Source organism: Schistocerca nitens, chromosome 7 (assembly GCF_023898315.1).
Source record: "Schistocerca nitens isolate TAMUIC-IGC-003100 chromosome 7, iqSchNite1.1, whole genome shotgun sequence".
In the NCBI taxonomy this organism is placed as follows: Eukaryota; Metazoa; Arthropoda; class Insecta; order Orthoptera; family Acrididae; genus Schistocerca; species Schistocerca nitens.
Window position 1 is genome coordinate 266369087 of NC_064620.1, and position 26669 is coordinate 266395755.

General features: G+C 41.8%; 1 protein-coding gene across 1 annotated transcript; it reads right to left on the reverse strand.

Moving 5' to 3' along the window:
- Positions 1 to 23893, reverse strand: LOC126195570 (cilia- and flagella-associated protein 44). The gene is made up of 4 exons (XM_049934194.1): positions 23773 to 23893; positions 2560 to 2722; positions 304 to 443; positions 1 to 199 (listed from the first exon to the last, which is right to left on the reverse strand). Exons 1-4 carry the CDS (start codon positions 23844 to 23846, stop codon positions 1 to 3), a joined length of 576 nt encoding a protein of 191 aa, XP_049790151.1. The 5' UTR covers positions 23847 to 23893.
- Positions 23894 to 26669: the final 2776 nt, after the last annotated feature.

Below are 26669 nucleotides of genomic sequence, written 5' to 3' on the forward strand. Positions count from 1 at the left end.
TTATAAAAGACTATGATGACAATTATATATTTTACCTCCAGTGCACATCATTTGTGGTGAGTATGGAGAAAATACGATATTGTAAACATCATTAACATGGGACCTCTGTTGGCGTAATATAACTGCATTTCTCCAGTCCCAAATTGTAAGTAAAAAGTCTGGGTCACCACCTTGTACACAAAGCATTTCACCATCTGGGCTGTAAGTCATTATGAAAATTAAAACCTGTGTGTGTTTCATTCTTTTCAATTGTCTGTGAATGACTATATGAATAACACTGATTTCATAATCAGTAATAACCACCTGTAGCTCATAAATGAATATGACTTTGTCGTTCCACCTCTTAAAACTGAGATAACATCCATGCAAGGCCAGTTGTATATAACAACCACTGGTTCATATCCATTATCAGCAACTGCTATGTGTTCAAACAATGGGTTTTTCTGAAAGAAAACAATACTTATTTGTCATTTAAAACACCTGTCCAAATATAAAGAACAATTATGATATAAACAATGGATATTAACAAAGAACAGAGAAAGTAAAGATAAAGTCAGAATATACAAGATTATATGGTATGTTTTCAGTGTCTACTCAAATCAAGGGAAGAGCAATGTGGCAAAAAGGGTTAAAGCTATAGACCTACAAGATTCATGTATAATTAAAGTTAATTCTTGAAGTGATAAAAGCTCTTTAGAAATGCTATAGTGTATGTACCAGTGGTCTAGGGTTAATGTCTTGGACTAGTAATCAAAGCATTTTGAATAAAATAATCAACAATGATGACTGAAGGTTTCCGGTACAATAAGCCACCTTCGTTCTGCCAACAGTCTTGTCAAACAAGATGGAGGAGCACACAGAATTTTAGGGTAACCCCTTACCCTCATGATAGGCAACTGCCACTACAATGTGGTAGAACAACGATGTTCAATGCCACGAGGATGCAGAAGGCAATGGAAACCACTGCACTGAAAACACCTAAGGTGTGTGCACAGGACATGTAGCCTGTAATTGAAGACATGTCATGATGATTCCCCACTGGTAAAATAATATGAATTAAACTTCCTGGCAGATTAAAACTCAGGACCTTTGCCTTTTGCAGGCAAGTGCTCTACCATCTGAGCTACCCAAGCATGACACATGCCCCGTCCTCACAGCTTTACTTCTGCCAGTATCTCGTCTCCTACCTTCCAAACTTCACAGAAGCTCGCAGGAGAGCTAACATTGTAGGTACCTTGATGATGAATACCACAATAGGTAATTTGAAAAGGAATCGACAGCACCAAACAGGGCAATCACAGAAGTTGGATAGACAAATATAAGTACACAGGAGGTAAGTGTGAACAAGCCTTGGTAACAGAAGAAATACTTCAACGGGTCAACAAAACAAGAAGTTTCTTTTAATTTAGTCATCAGTCCACTGCTAGCCTTGCTGGCTGGGAAGGATTATGTAGACAGTGTCAGCATGGATACAGACAACATTCTAGTAGTTGTCCCAGAACAGTCAAGGGCAAAGATGAAGGCAAAAGCAACAGGTGTCCTACTGATGAAGAAACAGCAATGGTGTGTAAACAATAGATTTGCAACAGCTATTCATAAGCCCGCCTTTTTATTGCTGGAAGGTAGACTGTCCCAAACTAAAATTCTTATCCTCAGGTTGGGAAGAATTCCCATTTGCAGGAGTCAGGTGTGCAGGAATTTAGGACTGTACTTGAAAAAAGGAATTTTTTATCTCACTTCAGCAAAGCCACTGAGAAAGCTTGCAAAATCATGCAAGCTGGCTCCAGTTGGAATTCTGTCTTATAAATTGTCACTGTGAGCACTGAGGCTATATCATGGTGCCATCTTTATTGCCAGTGTTGGATTAACAAGAAGTGTGTAGACCCAGCAGTCATACTATCTACATCTGAAAGCAGACCTAAGATACATGCAGTGAAATGTGCTTTTAAAAATTTGGAGTTTTTGGTACAACAGCAGTAGAAGTATTGCTAGTAATTTTGGGGTAGTATACTGCTGATGTAATCATCAGGTACAAAGATGTGTATTATTGGTTGCAAAAAGGGGACACTGTGAAGGTGAAGCAGACCCTGAAAACCAAATCACAAATAAAGTTCATTAAGTCCTAGAGAACTACTATACTGCAAAGGGACTGGGACAATAAATAAACTTGCCACCATGTTTACAAACATTCCCAGGTGCCTATAAAATGAAGAAACTGCAGTACATGAACCCAAGTAGAGGCATGATCCATTTCGTAATTGGAAATGAACCACACCCTCTCTAGCTGCATAAATTCAGCAAAAGAGTCACACATGTGTGATTTTTAGCAAAACTTGACAATTACATTTCTGAAGTGCATATCTACAAAATAAATATAATTTCAGTGTACTCTTGTTTTGAATGACATCTCATTGAAAACATTTTCCACAGTTTTACTACACACGTGTAACATATCATAACTACACAAATTTCAACACAAATCTTCGGTAATGACAGATCACAAACACACTAAGTAAGTTGTATATGTCTTCTTGCTGGTCAAAAAATAGGTGAACTTACTGTTATGTGTCCAATCCCTCCTCCTGTCCATGTGCGATGGAATCTACGTTCTCCTTTTTCAATATTATAAATGTGTATTAAGTTTCCCGATCCAAATATAATAGTACATTTATCGGCAACACACATATTGAAATATTTTTGAGTATTGTATCCAAATGAATACCTGATATTTGTAATCAAGGCTTAAAATGTTACAGATGGTAGTAAACAAAAGCCACAGATCAAATATATAAAAATAATGAATTTATATTATTTTGTTTTCAAAATCATTTTACACAGTTTTATTGTGTTCTGATAAATATCATTTTTAACATCTTTACTCTTTCTTCAGTTAGTGTGAGCTCTCTGTTAACCTCTGACTCATCTCATCAAATTTCTGCATTGAATAAAAATCCACATAATGAGAATGTACTTATAAGAAAAATCAAATGTCGTAAAATATGGTCTGTCTATCTGGAATGACTATTTTAACTGTGGCATAATTATCTTCATTTTTATATGCACATTATGTTACTGAATGGGCCTGATGCTGATATAAGTGTACCATCGTCATATAAGCATTGTGAACATACATTTTAAGACAAAAAAAAACATGAAGTACAATGAAGAAGTTACACAAATCGCTCACAAACTGATGTTCACACTGATATCAACAGAAAATGCAAAACTGTAACATTTGGCGGTCGATGGACGAAAGTGTGGTGCTGCAGCACAATTTCACCATGCAGCTGGCAAGAATAGTAAACAAGGGATGTGTAGATACCAGGGCATAAAGTATTTGAGAATTTCATTCTGTGTACTCAGTTGGACTGTAGGTGTGTGAACAATATACGCAGATGTCAGCATCTGAGAGAGACTCAAAGAAGCCGGTTGGAGTAATCGGTGAATCACTCAACATATGAATAGGAATGATGCCATTATTTGATGACGTTGGCAGAAATGGGTGGACCGTGGCCAAAAACAGCACTAAGAAGGAAGCAGTCAACCTAGGCAGATAACAGAATATGAGGACCGAGCAATCATCAGAGAGACACTCAGACCCCTAGTTTCACTATTATCATTGATCCGATATGGAACAGGTGCTTCACTAATCACGAGGACCATTAATAGGTGGCTCACAGTAAGCCCCTTGCACCAACTACCATTGACCTCTATACTCCAACAAGCCTGTTTGCAATGATGTTGGGCACATTCGACGTGGACTCTCATTGAATGTAGTACAACTGTGTTCAATGATGAGTCCTGCTTCAAACTAAGCCCCAATGACCAGCAAAGACATGTCTGGAGACACCCTGGACAATGATGGGATACCAACATGACCGTCAGCTGCCGTATGGCCCAACAACCAGGAGTGATGGTCAGGGTTGCCGTTTCATTTCGTAGCAGAGCTCCTTTGGTTGTCATCTGCAGCACCCTTACAGAATGGCAATAAGTCGATGATATTCTATGACCTGTTTTGTTGCTCTTCATGGCAAGCCATCCTGGGCTTACGTTTCAGCAAAATAGTGCTCACTTGTACGTGGCAAGAGTTTCTGCTGCTTGTCTTCATGCTTGCCAAGCTCTGTCTTGACCAGCAAGGCTGCTGGATCTCTCCCCAGTTGAGAAGATTTGGAGCATTATCAGTAGGCCCACCAACCAGTCCAGGATTTTGATGATCTAAAGAACCAATTGGACAGAATTTGGCACAATAACCCTCAGGAGAACATCCACCTAGTCTATCAATCAATGGCATGCCAAATAACTGCTCGCATAAGGGCCAGAGCTGGACCAGCATGTTACTGACTTGCTCAATTTGTGAAGCTCTTTCTGTTGAATAAATCACCCAATTTTTCTGAAATTATAATCATTTGTTTTTCTGTACATGTAAATTCTGTCCCATTTGAATGATTCCTTCGTGGTGCATCAAGCGGTGTCTCTCCACTACCACCACCCCTCCACCCACCCCCCACCATCCTTAAGGGGGAGCAGTCACAGATGACACCTCAATAATGGTATTAAGTTTTTTGTGATATATTGAATATATTCAAGAGTATGACCACACACACACACACACACACACACAAGCATGTGTCCATATGCAAATTTGCACTGTAAAGAATGCATCTGTAAACAGTCGAATGTTAATTTCATGCTTTTAACTTCTGTAATGGAGAAGAGAGAGAACAAATTTTAAATTGTAATGCTCAAGGATTTCTTAATGTAGTAAATGTTACTAAAATTTTGGGGTGCTGTAACTAAAGATGTTGCTGAATAAATGATTGCTGTCAAAATCATTACATAAAGATGATCGAAGACTGCTCCTCCAAAATGTTGTTTAGCTTCAGTGACACCATCTGGCACAACAAACAAGAGCCTCACAACAAGTATGACTCTTGTCTGGTGTGGCTGAATTAATTTTTTTCATTTGAGATTTTGAGTCCTTAGGAGTGTATCTTAACTATTATACTTCACAGAGGTTTATGTAGTGGTTGTATGTAGGTTTATCCATTTGACAGTCTTTATTCCCCAATAACAAGAAAAGTGACACCACTTGTTAAACAAACATTGTACCTGAGATAACATAAAAAGTAAGTTTTGATGGTGAATCCTGGCAAGACTGCAATATGACTGCCATTGTCTTTCACTCTGAGCTGTATATCAATTGTGACTTAGGAGTAAAATGGGTATCACATATGAGGTTCCAGCAGTGATTTATTATTTGAGTATCAGAATGCATACGAGTTCTAAGTGGCAGACAATACCACCAAAACTGTTATTTTAGTGGGAAGTGGCAATGAGTCACTGATTCTAACACAGATGTTAACATTCAACTCAAGTCACAAGTTTCCACATAGTAGCTATTACTTCTATATTTTTTAATAAAACAAAGACATAAAGTGAATGTGGAGTGTGTACATCTTCTAATAACTTGGCTTTTCACAAACAGATTATAAGGAGGGAAAGTGATGAACAAAACTTACATTATTACTTGCAAAGAACTGAATGGGATGGTACCTGCAACTAAATTGTGAAAAATCTGATACTTTCTATTCCATTTGGGCACATCTCATTTTGAAATTCTGAACACACACCATTATATCTTAAGCATTATACTTGACACAGTTTTGTGCAGTTCTAACATAAACTTACTATAACGTCCTCAAATGTCAATGAATAAAACATAGCTTTGCCACTTAACAGAAAGGATGGCATAGGAAACTATATTATGGTATTAAAATCATCCTTCTTGCATTGATGGAGTTGAATTTTCCTGACTTGAAGTAGATGGCCTCACAAATACGTTGAGTCTTCATGTAACATGACTCACATCACTTTTGCAAACAAATAAAAATGATGTTAGGACTAGAAATATACATTAATGTCTATGCACCAAATAAAACAATATGTACAAAAGTCCTTCAGGTTCAGCTGGATTTCACTGCTCTTCCTCTTTTTCTAGTGCCTTCATCCTGCACTGGCACAGGGTCAGCACAGTTATTTATGGATTTGGCATGGTTAACTCAAAGAGCAGCTGGATGCCCTTCCTGTCACCACCCCGTTATTTCCCAGGAAGGTACATGTGTACCCTGTCTGCCTGGGCATAGAGTTATTCATGGGAAATTGAGCAAAAGTGTTCAAAATATATGCAAATCATGTAACTGAGGTGGAACTTAAGTACCAGCCTACCAGGTGTCAATTAGGATGTGGGAAACTGCCTAAAAATCACATCCAGACTGGCCAGCACACTGACTCTCACCATTAATCTGCAGGGTGGATTCGACTCAGGGCCAGCGCATCACTTTGTCCCGAAACTGGCACTTTCACATGCAAGTCTGTTAGGGCAGGAGGGCTGGATTAGACTCTAAAATAGAATTAGCATGTAGATAAATTAATCAAGAAGCTCAGTTTCAAATGTTGGGCACTTTTAAGTAGCTCTCATTGTTATGACCATGCTGCTGATTTATTCTGCATATTTCAAATTCTTGTTGTCTTACAAAATTATATTCTGGGGCAATGCAGGTAAGTAGTATGTAATGTATGTAGTGAGTAGGACTCTACCATATAAAGTAGATAACTGTGTATTAAATTAATTATTCCATAAAATTAGGTTCTGTAGATGCCATCAGAGATGAAAATCTTGAGTGACATGGAATGGGTCACAGCATACATTAACAACAGATACTCTACTTTTAATGTGATACTTAAAAGTCCGTGTTGGAATACATATAATTGGGCAGGGGGGGGGGGGGGGGGGGTAAAACAACATAAAAAACACACTTTCATACACATGCACAGCTACATTTTCCCAGCAAATAGGTCTTTAAATATGTCTGCTTGTGAGATGTCTGCTTGTGTCTGTATATGTGTGGATGGATATGTGTGTGTGTGCGAGTGTATACCCGTCCTTTTTTCCCCCTAAGGTAAGTCTTTCCGCTCCCGGGATTGGAATGACTCCTTACCCTCTCCCTTAAAACCCACATCCTTTCGTCTTTCCCTCTCCTTCCCTCTTTCCTGATGAGGTAACAGTTTGTTGCGAAAGCTGGAATTTTGTGTGTGTGTTTGTGTTTGTTTGTGTGCCTATCGACCTGCCAGCGCTTTCGTTTGATAAGTCACATCATCTTTGTTTTTAGATATATTTTTCCCATGTGGAATGTTTCCCTTTATTATATTGAAAAATAATTTTGTTTTTTATGATTGCCATACCAAACTGCAAATCATATCTGTGACACTTTTTCCCCTATTTCATAATAATACGAAACAATCTGCCGTTCTTTGAACTTTTTCACTGTTTTTCATCAATCTTACCTGATATGGATCTGATACTGTGCTGTAGTAGTCCAGAAGAGGTCACACAAGTGTAGTGTAGGCAGTATCTTTAATAGACATGTTGCATCTTCTAAGTGTTCAGCCAATAAAACACTGTCTTTGCTTCGCTCTCCCCACAACATTATCTATGTGATGATTCCAATTTGGTTTGAAGAGTAATGCCTTCTGTGAAGCATTTATAGAAACTTTACCATGCAGGGCAAGCAATTTCTCGTCAATCCTGATGTTCCATCCATAGGGATTCAGAACTATGTGGGAGGAAATGTAATTTGCAGGTGACCAAACTGAATGAAAGGACCATGTTAGTTCAGAAGCAATGGCAGTTATCAAAATGTAGGTACTGTGGATCGTCAGTGAGCTTGACAGCGACAGGAGTGTTATGGAGCCGTTGATAAAGTGGAAGTAAATATCTAGGAATAAGGGAGCTGAAAAGGGCCAGGTCAAACCAATAACAGTGAAGCTGATGAGTCTGTTGATGAGTGAGTAGAAAGTCCAGAAATATCTAGGAATAAGGGAGCTGAAAAGGGCCAGGTCAAACCAATAACAGTGAAGCTGATGAGTCTGTTGATGAGTGAGTAGAAAGTCCAGATCAAGACGATAACACTAATCAGCCTGAACCACATAAGAATTTCAAGATCTAGGTTGGCTAGTAACATTTGCAATATACTGACGATGATCAGGCTGACGTCTGACAGTGTCACGCCGAGTCCATATCAAGTCCACTAACCATCAACAGTACCTCAGTTTTTTTAACTATTATTCCTTCCACACCAGAAGATCTGTCCCATATGGTCTGGGCATCCACAGATAATGCATCTGTAGTAATGAGCAATCTGCTCAGTATGCTGAAGGTTTTACCGAGGCCTCCATGGAAAGCACCACCTTTAATGTCTAGTCCCCAAACAGATCTTACACACCACATCTACATAAACTCCTAATCATCCAACCACCCACAAGAACTAGCTATCCTCTCATCAACTAATATCACCCACACCTTTTTCCAGGGGTTCAAATACCTATGATTGCATCATAAATGACAAACACACTACAAAAATTCTTCCCATCCCTCTCAAAGTGGTATCACATTATCCATCCAATCTACAAAATATTATCTTCCATCCCTATGCCACACCTAGTCTGAACCCACAGGATCACACTCTTGTACCAAGCGAGGTGGCACAGTGGACTCGCATTCTCTGACTTAACGCCCCTTGATTTTTATCCATGGGGACATCTTAAGCAGAAAGTGTATGCTGAGAGCAGCCATGATTTGAGACACCTGGAGGAATGCATACAACACGCCTGTGACCAAATTGCAGGAGACACTCTCCTCCGCGTGCAGTCAGAGTGGTTGTGACGACGTCAGTTGTGCATTGCACGGGATGGACAACACGTAGAACATGTGTTGTAGCAGTCGGTATAAAGGTAATTTCCCAACTTTGAGCATCAGTAACCTCTAAACTGTACAAGATAGACAAAAACAAATTACACCACTAAATTCCAGAGCTCAAGCGAGTGTTATTTGATGTGTCATACACCCCCCTTCCCATTAAAAAAAAAAAAAGACTTTAATCCAAAATGGTGGATTTCAAGATGGCAGCCATGAATGACATTCACTCCAAAAGTTGCGGCCCCACATCAAACCTATGTTCCCATCACCACATTTCAATTTTACCTTTAATCTTCCAACTTATGAAGGTGTCCAAGGACTTTTGACTCGCCCTGTATAGTTGCCTAACTACTGTTCAAAAATGGCGATAAAGCTGAGGTATCCAACTACTCCCCTCATGGACTCGCACCTAGTGAGTAAGTGGCTGGCGACCACGGGGCCCTGAGCTGAGTCCTGGCATTGCTTCCACTTACTTATGACAGCCTCCTCACTTTTATCTTTCCTATCTGACCACCCTTGGCCAACTCTTGTTCTTTTCTGACCCTGACACTACTAGATTTCGAGGGCTAGGGGTCTTTCATTTTCCAACCTATACTTCCCATGCAGCGTCTGGCGGTCGGGTGGTTGCGAAAGGCACCTGTATCCCATGTTTAGGGCGGCCTCCAGAAATGCGGAAGGCAACGTAATATCACTGCAGATCATCTTTCCTGCATAATGCAATCTCCATTTTATGCACAAAAATGACTTCCTCTCATGTTAAATCAGTATCTGGAGGTAAAATTGTCCCACAATTGAATCTTTGAAAGGAGGGAAAAAATCAAAACGAGCATTGGTACCTGGAATATCGGAACTCTGCTACAAGCAGGAAAACTAGAAAACCTTAAAAGAGTGATGGAAAAGAATCATATGGATCTCGTAGGAGTTGCTGAGGTAAAAAGATGGAATAGATGTGGAGAGTTACAGTCAGATGAATATGTATTGTACTACTCAGGAAGAGAAGTAAAAGGAATGAATTGAGTAGGAATGATTATCACAAAGGAATTGGCTAAATGTGTGCAATATGTAGACTATGCAAATAACCAGGTTATTGGTGTAAGGCTGAAAGGAGCACAAAAAGATTTACTGATTGCCCAGGTGTATATGCCAACTTCAGAACATGACCAAATTGTAGAAGAAACGTACACTGTAATAAGAGAGAATAATGGACGAAGATAAAAAATGTTGCAAAATAGTAATGGGAGAGTGGAATGCCATTGTGGGAAAAGGGAAAGAGGGAAAAATAGTAGGCAGTCATGGTCTTGGAAAGAGAAATGATAGAGGTGAATGGCTAATTGACTTCTGCAGGGAAAGGCAGCTGATAGTGGCAAATACATAGTTCAAGAACCACAAGAGGAGGCTCTACACTTGGAAATCACAAAGGGATAAATACAGAAATCAAATCAATTTTATACTGGTAGAAGAAAGATACAAGAATGGAATCAAGGAGGTGCACATGTTACCAGGTGCAGATATTACTAGTGACCACAACTTACTTTGGCAGAAATAGAAATAAGAATGAAAAAACTGAAGAAAGCAACCATGGTGAAGAAGTAGGATCAAGAGAAGATAAGATCCAACACAAAACAAATTACAGAAATGCTGTCACATGAGTTTTTAAACACATTATGAGACAAAGAACCACCTGTAATGCCAACAAGTACTGGAATATGCTGAAAAAAGGAATCATTGAAGCAGGACAACAAGAGATAGGATATGTGAAGGGGAAAACAGCAAAAACAAACATGGGTCACACAAGAAATGATTTCCAAGATGGAGAAGAGAAGAAAAATTAAAAACAAGAACACTGTAGGTGCAAGAAAGATGTATCAAAGGTCAAATAATGAACTGTGAAGAGAAACAGAGCAGGCTAGGAAAAAATGGCTAACAGAGGAATGTGATGCAACTGAAGAACTGGACAGGAAGGGAAGAGACAACATACTATACAACAGAGTAAAGATTATGACATGGGACCAAAACAAAGCAGGAAGTACTACTATGGAAATTTTGAGTAAACATGAAGAGGTAGGTAGTATACAAAGATCATGACGATGTCCTTCAGAGATGGGAAGAACATCAAAAGAGCAATATGACACAGATTGCAAACCAGAAATTCTGTAACTTGAATCACTCACCAGTGTAAGTGATGACAAGAAAGGACCACCCATCATAATGGAAGAAGTAAAGTCTGCCATAGTTGCAATGAAAAATGGCAAAGCAGTTGGTACAGATTTTGATATCGGGAGAAATATTAAAATGCTTGCACCAAGATGGAATAAGAGAAATATTGAGGTTATGTAATAAAACATATGACAATGGTGAACGGCCTGAGGACTTTCTAAGAAAAGTAATGACTCTGTGGCGTAGAGCGCCATAAATATCGATATTTGTTCAGTGTGTAAGTGTGCTATCTTTGAGTAGAGGGCTTTGGGCAGGATGTTGGACGCTAACGGCAGTTAGCCTCCGGACTTGTATCTGTGTAGAAGCTAAGAGTGAATAAATCTGTATCTGAGAGAATTCTAGTTGTTTACCTACAACTATTCTATATTCCCTCACTGGTGACCCTGTTTTTTGTGTAATACGCGTCTGAGTTACCGCCCGAAGGTTATTTACGCGCCTACCGCGTCGGGTTTCTCCGCGATCGCGAGGGCCTTTGTTCAGCTCCAGACAATGGACTTTCAGCACTCACCGCCACCCGGATTTCAGCAACATCTCTCCAGCACTCCTGCCGTCGTAGTGGACATGCCGCAAGAATCTTCGGAATCCTTCAGCCAAAATATGCAGTGGAATTCATCGAGTGCCGCCAGTTTCTTCCAACCGCCAACGGTCGTGGACTCTGGCTTTGTTAGCCTAGACCTTCCCACATGTTCTCCACAGAGTATTGGTCGGAACATTCCTACTCCTGTGTCGAACGCACAATTCAATAAAAGTTTGTGGCGTCGAGCGAGGTTTTGCTACTTTGGAAAATCCACTAGTAAATTCAAACTCGAATCAGTTCCCGCCACATGTGTATCCTTTCGCGCCGGCTAGTCAACAGGTGTTCAATGCTCACCAAACAGCAAATATCACACCGAGGGTGCATCCTAGTGAATGTGTGTGGGATCCTTGTGTTGCTCCTAATCAAGTCAACAATTCTGTGCTGGACAGTAATTACTCCGACATCTACAACCAGCCCCACCACTCACGGTCGAGTGAATACTGTGTGCATAGTGGACATTCACCGGCGTACTTAAGTACTTGTGGCTTCCCTCCGAGCTACCACGTCAATGAGAATGCACATTTTGACTACGATACTCACACTGTTCGAGCGTCCATCGCTTCTCAGCCGCCCCCCAGGCATCAAGTGAATGTCGCGATTCCCGCATTACGGGATGCCAATAATTCGGACTCGCTATCTTCTGCATGCTCTACTTCCGTCCGAAGTAATAGGCGCACCTCTGCAATGACCGCAGTGCCGAATCTGCCGAAACTACCAGACTTCAAACCCGCTCACCCGGAGTTCTGGTTTAACCTGGTTGAGCAAACATTCAATGTCTGTGCTTTGGACAACGACGCACGTTTCGCCTGCCTCATGAACCATCTACACGACCGCGTCGATTTAATTTACGATCTGGTCAAAGCACCCCCCCCTAGCAGGGAAGTATGCTGTGGCAAAACAGACGATACTGGAGCGCGTCTCTAAAACCAGGAGAGAAAATGCACGACAGCTCATCCACAAAGAGCGTCTCGGCGACAGGTCTCCGTCCCAGCTGTGATGGTGCATCCGTCTTCCCGTCGATGAGCAAGTTATGCCTGATGACACACTCGCAGAAATCTGGACTGAAAAGCTGTGTTTGCCTGTCCAGACTGCAATCTCTGCGTATGAAGATAGGCCAGTAAATGAACGTTTATGCGCCGCCAACAGAGCATACTCCGCCAGGCAACGTGAGCTCCGTGCACTGCATTCTGGACGTGACCGCACTAAGACGCTTTCTGACGCCACGCCCTTATCTGGGGCTGCCAGTAATAAGTTTGTTAAACTAGCCGCCCTGCCTGCACCTTCAACTCCCCACAACGACAGTGCATCGGCCTCTGTGGAAGGCTCTGGGGCACATACTCCGTCACCTAGCAACTACCCACAGGAGCACAGGCCTGCCCAACCTTACTGTTTCTTCCACGCGAGATTCGGGGAGCTAGCTCGCAAATATCAGTCACCATGTTCTTACCCAAACTCCAACCGCAGGTAGGCTACGGTGCCACCTCCTGCGATGTAAACAACGGGCACCATCCCACGTTGCACTCCGTTTCGGACAACAACAGTAAGTGTGGTCGAGTCTATGTTCACGATTTACGATCAGGTGTATGTTTTCTGGTAGACACTGGCGCAGACGTCTCTTTGCTGCCGGTTTGCCTAGCAACCAATAAAGTGCAACCACACAAAACAGTACTTCGTGCAGTGATCTTGTCTACCCTACAGTGTTCGGGTTCCACTTTGTATACAGTGAAACTTTCGCCCGAGTGCAAGCTGGAGTGGACGTTTCTAGTGTCAACAATTGAGGAACCTATTCTCGGAATTGATTTCCTCAAGCACTATCAGTTGTCACTAGATTTTGTGCAAAATACTGTGTTTTACCCCACCTCCCTTAACAAACATATTCCTTTCGCTCCACCGAGTGACAGTTTGGCTAACACCAAACATGTGTGCTGTGCTAAGAAGTGTGTAAACCTATCCTTGGAGCTGCAATCTTGGACAGACAAGTGGCTAGTGGAGTGCGCCAAGTCTTCGAAGTTGGGGATGGAACGTACGGAAATGCTGCTGCATCTCCGCAACATACACCACGAGCTGGCCTCCACACAACAACGCCTCGCGGCACTACAAGCAGACAACTCGTCGGCTACAGACAAGGTCAGTCCATGCCAATCTGGTGTTCCCGTGCCCGCGCACGTTAACGACAATGTTGTGAACTCTGTAAACTGTGTCAGCACCCCCTTTTGTAATGATAGTGTATGCCCGGGTGCTCATGCTCCTTGCGTTCCGAATGGACAATTAACTTGCCAAGCTCGTGGCAATGAACTACGGCCATCTGCTGTTCGGCCATGCCCACTCCTGCCTACAGCGCTCGTAGTGGCACAGCCCGCTACCAAGAACCAGTGTACCAACCTCGCCCATGTTAACACGCGTGCGGCTTTTACGCAGCCTACAGGCGGTTGGCACACCTGTACTTACGTGCCCTCAGCGCCACAGCTTTGCCCGTCCGCCACTGCCTGCTCCGCTTCACGGACATCTGACTGTCGTGCCGCGCCACGTATTGCAGTAGTCACTAATGGCACAGTTCATCGGTTATGTCTAACCGATGGGCCGCCCATATCGCAACGCCCACATCGCCTCAAGCCGGAATTTATGAAAACTGCAAAAGAACAATTGGATGATCTATTACAAAAGGGAATAATTGAACCTTCTTCCGGTTGCTGGGCTAGTCCTATCCTGTTTGACCAAAAGAAAGACGGTACTTGGCGTATGGTCGGAGACTATATGCGTTTAAATGCCCGCACCATCATTGATAAATATCAATCATGCGCTCGCAGGTGCAAAGTACTTCTCTGTTTTGGACTGTAAGCCCGCATTTCATCAGATTCCTATGGCTCCGGAGGATATTGAAAAGACTGCCATAACCACTCCCTTCGGACTGTTCCAATACAAATTTATGCCGTTTGGGTTGAAAAACGCCCCCCAAACGTGGCAGCGTTTCATCAATCAAACTTTATCCCATCCAGGCTTTTGTTTCGTATACATGGACGACATATTGGTTTTTGCTTCTACTTTGGAACAGAGTGAGGAGCGTGTTCAAGTCGTGACAGATATTTTAGCAGCTGCTGGTATTGAACTGAACAATAAAAAAGACTCAATTGCACCAGTCATCCGTCACATTCCTAAGTTATGTTGTGTCATCGGATGGTCTGACACCACCGCAGGACAAGATCAAGCCTGTTCTCGAGATGCTACGCCCTCAGACCTACAGGGAATTACGCAGGTTCATCAGAACAGTTAATTATTACCGAAAACATTTGCCAGCCGCTTCTGTGGTGCAGGCTCCTCTCACAGATGCTCTCGCTGGCCCACAAACTTCTGGCACCCGCCAGGTACCATGGACACCAGACATGGACAAGGCATTTAACGAACTCAAACAGCTGTTGGCCTCCGCTGTCACTATTTCTCACCCACGTGCGGACACCACAATGTTTATCACTACTGACGCTAGTGACAATGCTATCGGCGCAGTACTGAGTCAGACATACAACGATGTTACGACCCCCCTGCATTTTTTCTCAAAAAAGCTAAACAATGTGCAGAAGAAATACTCAGCATTCGACAGAGAATTACATGCAGTTTACGAGGCCATAAGACACTTCAGAACTGATGTTGAGGGACGAGATTTCTATGTGCTCACTGATCTCAAGCCTTTGGTTCGTGCCATAAAAAATCCTGCGGCTGATCCGCCCCCACGACGCTTTCGTCACATCGATTACATCTTGCAATTTACAAATGACGTTCGCTACAACCGAGGAGCGGACAATATGGTTGCTGATTTTCACTCGGGTGTTGGTGCTGTCACAACCTTAATTGACTTAACGGACCTGCCTTGGTTGCAATCGGCAGACCCCGATATCATGCAGTTAATTTCGGACCACAGCTCCTCTCTCCAACCGGTACGCTCTACTTTCCCTGGCATATCTGACTTAGTGTGGTGTGATGAATCGACTGGTACATTGCGGCCATTCATTCCTAAGCCCCTTCAACGCCAGGTCTTTGACAAACTACACACATTAGCACACCCCGGTGTCAAAGCTTCCACCCGTCTGGTAGCTGAACGGTTTGTCTGGAGAGACATGTGCCGCGACTGTCAGTCTTGGGCAAGGGCATGCATGTTGTGTCAACAGAACAAAGTTTCCAGGCACATTTCCCCATCCCTTGGCTGTTTTGCCCAACCGCCAGGCCGGTTTCACCATGGTCATATCGATCTCGTAGGCCCTTTGCCCCCCTCTGAGGGTTTCCGTTACTTGTTTACAGCTATTGACAGGATGACTCGGTGGGCTGAGGCTGTGCCTATTCGGAACATTACCTCTGAGACAGTAAGTCGAGCATTCTTAGATTCGTGGATCTCTAGATTTGACTCACCTGTTTGCCTCACCACTGACCAGGGGTGACAATTCGAGTCTTCAGTTTTCTCTGACTTATGTAAAATGTGTGGTATTGTCAAAATTCATACTTCTGCATACCACCCCCAAAGCAATGGGCTTGTCGAGCGATGGCATTGCACCTTAAAGTCTGCCCTGTGTTGCCATCACTCACTATGGACAGAGGCACTGCCCTTCGTGCTTCTTGGCCTTCGTGTGACTTTCAAGGAAGACCTCAAGGGTTCCGTAGCCGAGTTTGTGTATGGCCAACCTCTGGTTTTGCCTGGAGAATTAGTCACTCCCACCCCACGTCCACGGCCCTCTGAACTCCCTTCACTTCTCGAGCAGGTGCGCTTGCACTGCAGCAAAATTCAGCCGCCACCTCCGGCTGCTCATACACCTCCGCGCGTGTACGTACCGCGCATGCTAGACTCTTGTGAGTACGTGTTTCTCAGAGACGACTCAGTATAAGCCCCACTTCAGTCGCCCTACACAGGTCCTTACAAGGTCGTCAAACACTCTGAGTGAAACCAGCTTTCATTGAGCCTCAGGTGAACCTCCCTTATTCTGCCCCTATTTCGCCCACTCCTGCTTCGAGCGGTCATCCATCTTCCCATACCATGCATTCGGGTATTGATTCTCCACAGCGTGTTTCTCTGTCGAGCACTGCTCCTTCTCTGCGTTCATCTAATTCGAGTGGCCAATCTTTTCGGGGCTTCACTCCTCACAGCCCTCGAAGTCGAACTGCCAATCACTCGGATTCTACCATTGTGTTACCATCTTCGTGTGACAGCTCTTTGTCACGCCGTTCAATCCACACTGGCTCCTCGTTGCCTTCGGTCACGCTCCCTCGTCTGTCAGCTGATCGTCCAAGGTTGTCTCCTGCGCAGTCCAGTGCACCTGCCACCCCCCTCTTAGCAGATGCTTCCCCCTGCCATGGCTTTCCCACACCTCCCTGCCTCCCTACCATTGCTCGTACAGGTGCCACCCAAGAATTCACAACACATGTATACCCTGATGACATACATAAATTATCTGTTGTCGTAGATGGCGATATGGTGTGTGTGGTACTCGCGTGTGACAATGTTGAGGGAGGAAGTGCAGAATCTCGTGTGGTGCGCCGCTTTAAATTGAGCAGAAGTGCTGCGTGTGGCAATTTGCGTGCCTTTGTTAGGCCTTCGGGCAAGGTGATTCTCCGTCTGCCGGCTGACAAAGTGCTACACCTCCACTCCAGGACGGGACGTCGTCTTCAGCCGCCGGCGTCGCTTGCTGACTTCGCCGTCGACATACCGGGTCTCACCCCCCAGTCTCCTACCAGTCAACCGCTTCCGCCTGACGCAGAAGAACTGTACGTTACCTTCCTAACTTCTCACCCCCCCCCCCCCCCATTCACAGGGACGTACTCCATACTGTGCGGGAGGTGGGGTGGGGGGGTGGGGGGGATGGGGGGGCGGTGCTATGTGACGTAGAGCGCCATAAATATCAATATTTGTTCAGTGCGTAAGTGTGCTATCTTTGAGGAGTGGACTTTGGGCAGGATTTTGGATGCTAACGGCAGTTAGCCTCCGGACTTGTATCTGTGTAGAACCTAAGTGTGAATAAATCTGTATCTGAGAGAATTCTAGTTGTTTACCTACAACTATTCCATATTCCCTCAATTCCATTACCCAAAAAACAACAATGAACCAAGAAATGCAGAGGGCACAGGAGAATCAGCCTCATTTCACATGCAGCCAAAGTGATATTAAGAATAATTAATAACAGACTTGAAAAAGAATGGAGGAGAATCTTGGCAAAGAGCAGTTTGGCTTTAGATGGAATATGGGCACCAGAGATGCAATAGGGCTCCTACAAATCTTGGGAGAAAGGTTTATTGAAAAAGGAAGAGACCTATTAATGTGCCTCATCGATCTAGAAAAGGCATTTGACAATGTGGCTTGGGACAAGCTGGCGACTATAATGAGAGAAAAGAGAGTGGAGTGGAAAACCAGAAGACTTATAAACTTATTATATCTTAATCAAAAATCAGTTAAAGTGAGAGGAGAAAGTACAACTGGATCGGACTAGGAAAAGGAGTAAGACAGAGATGCTGTCTATCACCTACCCTTTTCAACCTCTACTTGGAAAATATGATTGACCAATGCTCATTAGATGACAAAGGAGTAGAAATTGGAGGAAGAAGAGTAGGGTGTTTGAGGTTAGCTGATGAAATTGTCCTTCTACCCACAGGGGAAAAAGAATTACAGGATTTAGTGGACACAATTGAAGCTAATGGAAAAAATTATGGGATGAAAATTAACACAAAGAAAACAAAAGTATTGGCACTAGGAGGAAATAAAGAAATAAAAATTATGCTGAATGGAGAAATATTAGAACAGGTGTAAAATTTTTAGTATCTTGGAATCAGGATAGACACTGACTGGAAGTGCAGCACAGAAATTAAAACAAGGATAGCAATGGCATAAGAGGCATTTTATAAGAAAAGGAGAATTTTCTGCAGCATTATGGACAGAGAACTCAGAAAAAGACTCATAAAATGTCTTGTATGGAGTGTTCTTCTGTTTGGTGCTGAAACATGGACTTTGAGGAAGAAAGGCTCAGAAAGGCTGGAGGCTTCTGAGATGTGGACATGGCAGAGGATGTAAAGCATAAGTCAGATGGACAGAGTAAAAAATGAAGAGGTACTGAGAAGAGGGGGAGAGAAAAAACAGTTACTAGATTTAATAAAAAGAAGAAAAAGAAATTGGATTGGGTATATATTAAGAAAGAATGTCGGACTGATAAAAACAGTTTTTGAAGGTTATGTAGAGGGGAAAAGGAAGCAAGGAAAGAAGAGATTTCAGATACTGGATGACGCAATGGACGGTACAACATACAGCAGCCTTAAGAAAGAAGCAATGGATTGCAGAAAATGGAGAGGCAAAGGACCTGCTAATATAGCAGAAAACTGATGAGATGATCCAACTACTGGCCAGTTTCAATGCTCATAAGTCTTCCTGATATGCTGCATATGTTTGTACAACAGGATCATGAATCATCTTAATAAACACAACATCCTTAACAAAAATCAGTCTGCGTTCTAAAAGGGTATTTCAAGTGAACAGGCCATTTTCTAATTTTGCAGGCAATTCCTTAAATGTATGAAACAACAAAATTACACTAGTTGAAATCCTTTGTGATCCGTGTAAAGCATTCAACTGTGTCAGCCACAAAATGCAACTCTGAAAGGCTGAGCAAAGTGGCTTAAATCGTAAAGCAGGAATTGGCTCAAGTCATTTCTAGATGACATATTGCAGAAGGTAGTGCTGAATAATTCTGCAATGGCACCTTCCTGCACTGGCTAGGGCACAGTGAAATGTGGAGTACCACAGGGCACAGTGCTTGGTCCCTTACTATTCATAATGACCTCTCATGGTATATGAGACAAAACACACACCTCACTCTATTTGTAGATCACACAACTATTATGATCGATATAAAAAATACCACAACACTGTGTCCATTATATTCACAGAAGCTCTTGATGGGTTCACTTCAAATGGCCTGTCCCTTAATGTTAATGATATTCACTTCACTCCATTTCACACAGCACACAAAAAAGATGAACAGGGTAAAATAAAATGTGGTGACACAGAAACACTGAGAGTAGAGTCTTCCAGATTCCTGGAATTATATATTAATAACAACCTAAATTGTCAGTTTACATCCTCTGCCTATGTAAAGCACTGAATTTGGCAGCTTTTGCCATTCACTACATGTAAATTGAAGGGGGATGACTGCTATCAGCTGCAGCAGGACATTAAGCAGAATCAGCACCAACAAGCAAAAATGTGTGCTGGACAGGGATTCGGCCGGCCGGAGTGGCCGTGCGGTTCTAGCCGCTACAGTCTGGAACCGAGCGACCACTACGGTCGCAGGTTCGAATCCTGCCTCGGGCATGGATGTGTGTGATGTCCTTAGGTTAGTTTGGTTTAATTAGTTCTAAGTTCTAGGCGACTGAATACCTCAGAAGTTAAGTCGCGTAGTGCTCAGAGCCATTTGAACCATTTCACAGGGATTCAAACCCATGATCTCCTGCTTACTAGGCAGGTGTGGTAACCAACCACTGTGCCATCCAGGACACAGCATTATCACAACTGCATGGACAATCTTGGTGCACCTCACAGCCGATCCACACTCCCTCCGAGCGCTACCTATCTGCAGTCCCTGTCCATTACACTTCTGTTTACTACTTACAGATTCCCACAGGAGCTCAAGACTTCTTTCGTGCTTGCTCATTGCCACAGGTTCTGCTTAATGTCCCACTACAGCTGATAGCAGACATCCCCCTTCAATTTACATATAGTATTTCACAGCCACGGGATCTGCATGGTGTCTGTTCTTTCGAAGAAACAGACACTATGCATTCACATAATTTGCCACTCACTCGATAGCATCTGTTTTTTACTTGAAAACAATCACAACTGCATATCTTGAATACTTTCATTCACTTATAACGTACGGTACTGTATTCTCAGGAAACCAGTCACAAGCACATAAAATTTTTATTGCACAGAAGATTTCCATCAAAATTATGAGTAGAGTTCACTCTAGATGTTCTTGCAGAAATTTATTCAACAGTTGGTTCTCTTCACCATATCATGACAGTATGTCATTCCATTTCCATGCTTTGTCAACAAGAATCAAACAATTTACAAAATAAACAGTGCATATCATGATCATGACTAAAGAAGTAAATATGATCTTCACAAAGAAATAAAAAATCTCAGCATAGTACAGGAAGCAATACACTATTTGAGCATAAACTATACAGTAGCTTTCAGTTCATGTCAAGTCATCCATTGGGTATCTGTCTAAATTTAAAAAAAAAAAAAACAAAATAAAATAAAAAAAACAGTTAAAACTTTTCTTTTGGATGATTCTTCCTATTCTTTACAATAATTTTCTGATAGTCCGTGACACTTTGAGAACTGTGTTTAATTTTAAGCATTACTGTGTGAACTTATTACAAAGTGAAAATAATTTAGTAGTAAAAGAGACTACTCATTGAATAGTGGAAGCATTTTGTGTGGGTAGGTTGGGCAAGGGGAGAGAGGGGCAGGAGGCAGGAAGAGACGTTGGGGGTGAGTATATAGTGGTTTGGAGGGAGGCAGTCAGTTTGCTGGTTAGGACTGTAGGAGGGAGGGGTGGCAGTTGCATGGACTAGGCATGTGATGCTCATGTGGCAGAGCCATTGGGGATTGGTGCACAATGAAGGTCACATGGAGACATGAATTGGGTGGTGGTGATAGGACACAGGAAGGGGAAACATTTGGTGGAAGCTGCCGGGGTAGTGGGTTAATGGAGACTGAGACCAGGAGGCTTACTGAAACAAATGATGGTTTGCAAGGATAATTCCCATCTGTGTAATACAGAAAAGGTGGATGTGGAGGGAAGGAACCAGACTTTCTGGGTTGTAAAGCAGCCAAAGCAGCCACAGAAATCAAGCATGCTGTGCTCAGTTAATGTTGTGCCACTGGATGGTCAACTTTGTTCTTGGTCACAGTTTGGCGGTGATATTCATTCTTGTGGACAACTAGTTGTTACACCTCACAATAAATGACCTTGTCTAAATTACAGAATATACTAACAGAGTAGTTTTAATACTTATTTATGCCAGGACTTCATTTAGTAGGCCTAAATTATAAATGGCTTATGTGTTGAGAACTCTTTTCAAAAGCCAAACTTCAAGGCATTTAACTTATGTTGGTTAGTTAGTTGATACGAGAGGAGGGGACCAAACAGTGAGGTTATCAGTCCCATCGGATTAGGGGAGGTTAGGGAAGGAAGTCAGTCATGCCCTGTCAGAGGAACCATCCCGGCACTTGCCTGATGCGATTTGGGAGATCATGGAAAACCTAAATCAGGATGGCCAGACGCAGGATTGAACCATTGTCCTCCCGAATGTGAGTCCAGTGTGCTAACTACTGCACTACCTCCCTCAGTTATGCTTTGAGAAATGAATCTGTTTGTTCTGTTTTGGGTGATATAAATCACAAGTAAGATCATATAAACATACAGTAGCACAGTATTTAGGTACTCTCCTAAAAACACCATAATAGCCAGAAAAATTACAAATTCTTAGAAAATAATGATATCTGTAATCTCCTAACAGGTTTTTGCTTTTTAAACTAATAATTGTAGAAGCTGTAAACACTGCCTACTGGGCTAAACATAATGAATCTATAGCTAATTATATATTAGATGTAATGTTTGCTACCATGGTTAGAAAGTAGTCACTGAATTTGTGTCCTTTCTGCTGCAACTATTATCTGAAAACTGAAATACATTTCCCTTTCTCTTTTTACTTATTTGTCACTTACTAATGTTTTAGATTCCTATTTTCTATATTTGGTTGTAGTACACTATATCTTTCTTTCTATTTAACAGATAGGCTACTGTATGATTCTACAATACTTATAGCTCTGGAGGTGCAACTCTCTATCATAGTTTGTTCTGACACAAGATACTTGTTTGTCCCTTGTTCTTTCAATTTTATCTTCCTTCATTCCAGGGGGCCGGGGGACCTCAAAGTGCTGATTAAGAAAGTGATAGCTTTTCATCAACACTGGCTGCTTCATAATATTAAACACCTGTAAGAAACAGTTCAAAGTGTAGTAAAATACTGTGTTTGTGTAGTAACAGCCACTTCAAGGAATATTCAAATGCAAACCAAATGCTCCATTCTGGAAGCAACTCTGGCGTCAAATCAATGGCTGCCATTTTCTTACGAATTACTATTTAGCAATATATGTAGAAGAACAATTCAGGACTTTCTGGAAATAAATACGAAAATTTAAAAATAATTTCCTTGCAATATTAAATGCTCTCTGTGGATAAAAAGAAGTGGATTTTTTTACTTTGATGCACAACTTTTGCACTTGCCTACAAATAAAATGCTGTACACTGGAAATCTCCAGATTTCTGTAATTTAAGCACCGAGTCGCTGCCTTCAACGGTAGTCACGTTTTCACGTAGTTGTTAGGCCTGTAGCGATTGAGGAGCAGCAGCCTTGTCGTGAAATTGAGACATTACGTACTTGTTTATCGAAAAAGCGTCCTTTTTCTCCTCATGAAGGGATCTACTCCGTTCCGCAAAAACGACTTTTGCGTTTTTTTAATCTACAATTATTGCCAGAGCATATTATATACGATCTCTACTTATTCTCAGCCTTTACCCTGTATCTGTTAATAAGGCTTGCGTATTTAGTTTGAGGGATGGCATTTCACGTAACTAGTCTACGGTTATGCCATGAGCCTTTCTCCTAATTCCAATTTTTGAATCCGCTAAATATTGCATGCCGTCCTCTATACAAAGTTCAGTTGATTCAACCTCATTAATTATAAACCGCATAGATTTAGTTTCTACCAGTTGCTTGTCTTTTGTTCATACACATCTCGACTCTTTTAGTATCCCCTCGTGACCCACATTCTATGCGGTGTTCTAAACTTCTATACAACGAAATAAGTAACCCTTTTGCCTTTACAATAAAGGATGGGAACGTATTATTGATGCTGACCACTGAGTTTCCAAACCTTCCCGGGTTTCCTTTCTATTCATATCTGGACGCAATTTCGTCACGGGATGAATCAACAGTATATTTTTTTGGGTTAAAGCTGTGTACAGTGCAAATATTTATGGAACAAACATATTATTTCTTAGACATATTCGAATCATCACTCCCTTTCCCATTACTTTGGTGAATGCATCAGAAAAACATCAACTTTTGACTAGCGTTGAAATTCCAACATTGTACTTTAAATAAGTATGAGTTCTTCAAAGGATACTGAAATTCTAATATATTCTCGTATATTGCTGAACATTTCTCCGATGAAGGATCACAAATATTTTCCTTTTCCATAGTTAAAAATCTCCACAATTGTTTGTTATTGGTGCGGAAACCAAACAAATCTTACGACCGAAACACAGAGAACGTTGCTATGAGAAGGTTGCTATGGCATTACGTTTGTTGGTCTTGGACGACGGCCGGTTTCAACGTACCATGAATTACCGATCACTTTGCCTCTTAATTCCATCATTGCTTATTTGATATATATATTGAATAGTATGGGCAAAAGGCGACATCCCTGTCTCATACTCTTTTTAATCCCAGCACTTCATACTTGATCTGCCACTCATTATTCCTTCTTGGTTCTTGTACAAATTGTATATTACCCATGTTTCCCTATAGCTTACCTCTATTTTTTCAGAATTTTGAACATCTTGCACTGTTTTACATTGTCGAATGCGTTTTTCAGGTCGACAAATCTTATGAATGTGTCTTGATTTTTCTTTAGTCTTTCTTCCATTATCAACCACAATGGCAGAATTGTCTCTCTGGTGCCTTTATGTTTCCTAAAACAAAGCTGATTGTCATCTAACACATCCTCAATTCCCTTTTCCATTCTTCTGTGTATTATTCTTGTCAGAAACATGGGTGCATGAGTTGTTAAGCTGAGTGTGCGATGATTCTCATACTTGTCAGTTTTGCAGTCTTCAGAATTGTGTGGATGATATTTCTCCCTAAGCCAGATGGTATGTCGCCAGACTCATACATTCACACACCAACACCAACAGTCGTTTTATTGCGTCTTCCTCCAATGATTTTATAAATTCTGATGGAAAGTTATCTGTCCCTTCTGCCTTTTTTGATTTTAAGTCTTCCAGAGCTCTTTTAAATTCTGATTCTAATACTGGATCCTATATCTCTTCTGTATCGACTGCAGTTTTTTGTTCTATCATGTGATCATACAAATGCCCTCCTTCATGGAAACCTTCATTCTGTTCTTTCCACCTATCCACTCCCTCCTCTGAATTTAGCAATGGAATTCTTACTGTGCTCTTAATGTTAACACGCTTTCTTTTAGTTTCAGCGAAAGTTATTTGACTTTCCTATACGCTGAATCAGTCCTTCTGACGATCATTTCGTTTTCGATTTCTTCACATTGTTGATGTGGCCATTGCGCCTAAGCTTCTCTGCACTTCCTCTTTATTTCTTTCCTAACTGACTTGTATTCCTCTGAACTCTTTTGTACTTGCTTATTTCATCGATTAAGTGAAGTATTTCTTCTGTCACCCATGGTTTCTTCGCTGTTACCTTCTTTGTACTGAAGGTTTTGTTTCCAACTTCTGTAATTGCCCATTTTAGAGATGTCCATTCCTCTTCAACTGAATTGCTTACTGAGTTGTTACTGAGTTATGCAGTGTCTATAGCCTCAGAGAACTTCAGTTGCACCTCTTCATTCCTTAGTAATTCTGTATCCCACTTCTTTGTACATTGTTTCTTTCTGACTAGTCTCTTAAGCTTCAGCCTGCTCATCATCACCACTTAATTGTGATCTGAGTCTATATCTGCTCCTGGGTATGCCTTACCATCTAGTATCTGATTTCAGAATCTCTGTCAGACCATTATTTAACCTAACTGAAATCTTTCCATATATCTCAGCCTTTACCAAGTATGTCTCCTCCTCTTGTGATTTTTGAACAGAGTATTTACTATTACTAGCCGAACTTCAATGTAGAACTCAATTAATAGTTCTTCTCTCTCAGTCCTAGTGCCAAGACTATATTCTCGTGTAAACCTTTCTTCTACTCCTACACCCACAAACGCATTCCCATCCCCATTGACTATTAGATTGTCATCTCCCTTTATGTACTGAATTATCCATTCAATATCCTCATATATTTTCTCTATTTCTTCATCTTCAGCTTATGATGTCGACATGTATATGTGAACTATCGTTGTTGGTCTTGGTTTGCTGTCAAATCTACTGAAAACAATCCTATCACTGAACTGTTCACAGTAACTCACTATCTGCCCTATCTTGTGATTCACAGCAAACCCTACCCCTATTATAACATTTTCTTCCGCCTTTGACATTACCTTGTACTCATCAGACCAGAAATCCTTGTCTTCTTTCCATTTCAATTCACTGACCCCCACACTATATCTAGACTGAGCCTTAGCATTTCCCATTTCAGATTTTCTAGTTCCCCTGCCACATTCAAACTTGTGACATTCTGTGCCCCAACTCGTAGTACGTTATCTTTTTGTTAGTTATTCAGCCTTTTTCCGATGCTCACCTTCCCCTTGGCAGTCCCCTCACAGAGATCCTAATGCAGGACTAGTCCAGAATCTTTTGCCAATAGAGAGATAATCATAACACTTTTAAATTACAGGCCACATGTCCTGTGGATACACACTATTTGTCTTCAATACAGAGGTTTCCATTGCCTTCTGGGTCCTCATGCTGTTGATCATCGCTGATTCTTCCCCTTTGAAAGCTCATTCACACATGTCTCACCACGAGCTATTTCATGTGGAATGGCAACTTCTATGAACAGCTGGAAGGCGTCACCATAGGTAGTCCTCTTAGTCCAGTGGTGCTCAACTTGTTCTTGGAACATTTCGAAGCATATGCACTGGACTTGGAAACCTGTGAATCTACGGTGTGGTACAGATACGTCAATGATACTCTTGTTGTGTGGAACCATGGTGAGGAACGTCTCAGTGACTTCCTAAGACACTTGAGCAACTTCCATGCCAGCATAAATTTACCACAGAAGTAGAAAATGACCAAAAACTACAATTTCTAGGTGTGCTGGTCACAAGGGATGATGAAAACCTGTATTTTGGTATATATTGTGTGTTTTGAGTCGCAAGTAAATTATTTTTTCTGTATCC

What these genes read in the sequence shown, in the direction of transcription:
- LOC126195570 (XM_049934194.1), bottom strand. Translation starts at nt 23,846, where the DNA reads ATGGAAAAGGAAAATATTTGTGATCCTTCATCGGAGAAATGTTCAGCA. An exon ending in GAGGGATTGGACACATAACA is followed by an intron (nt 444 to 2,559) that starts GTAAGTTCACCT and finishes GTTTTCTTTCAG; the next exon opens with AAAAACCCATTGTTTGAACA. An exon ending in TATTCATTTATGAGCTACAG is followed by an intron (nt 200 to 303) that starts GTGGTTATTACT and finishes AATGACTTACAG; the next exon opens with CCCAGATGGTGAAATGCTTT.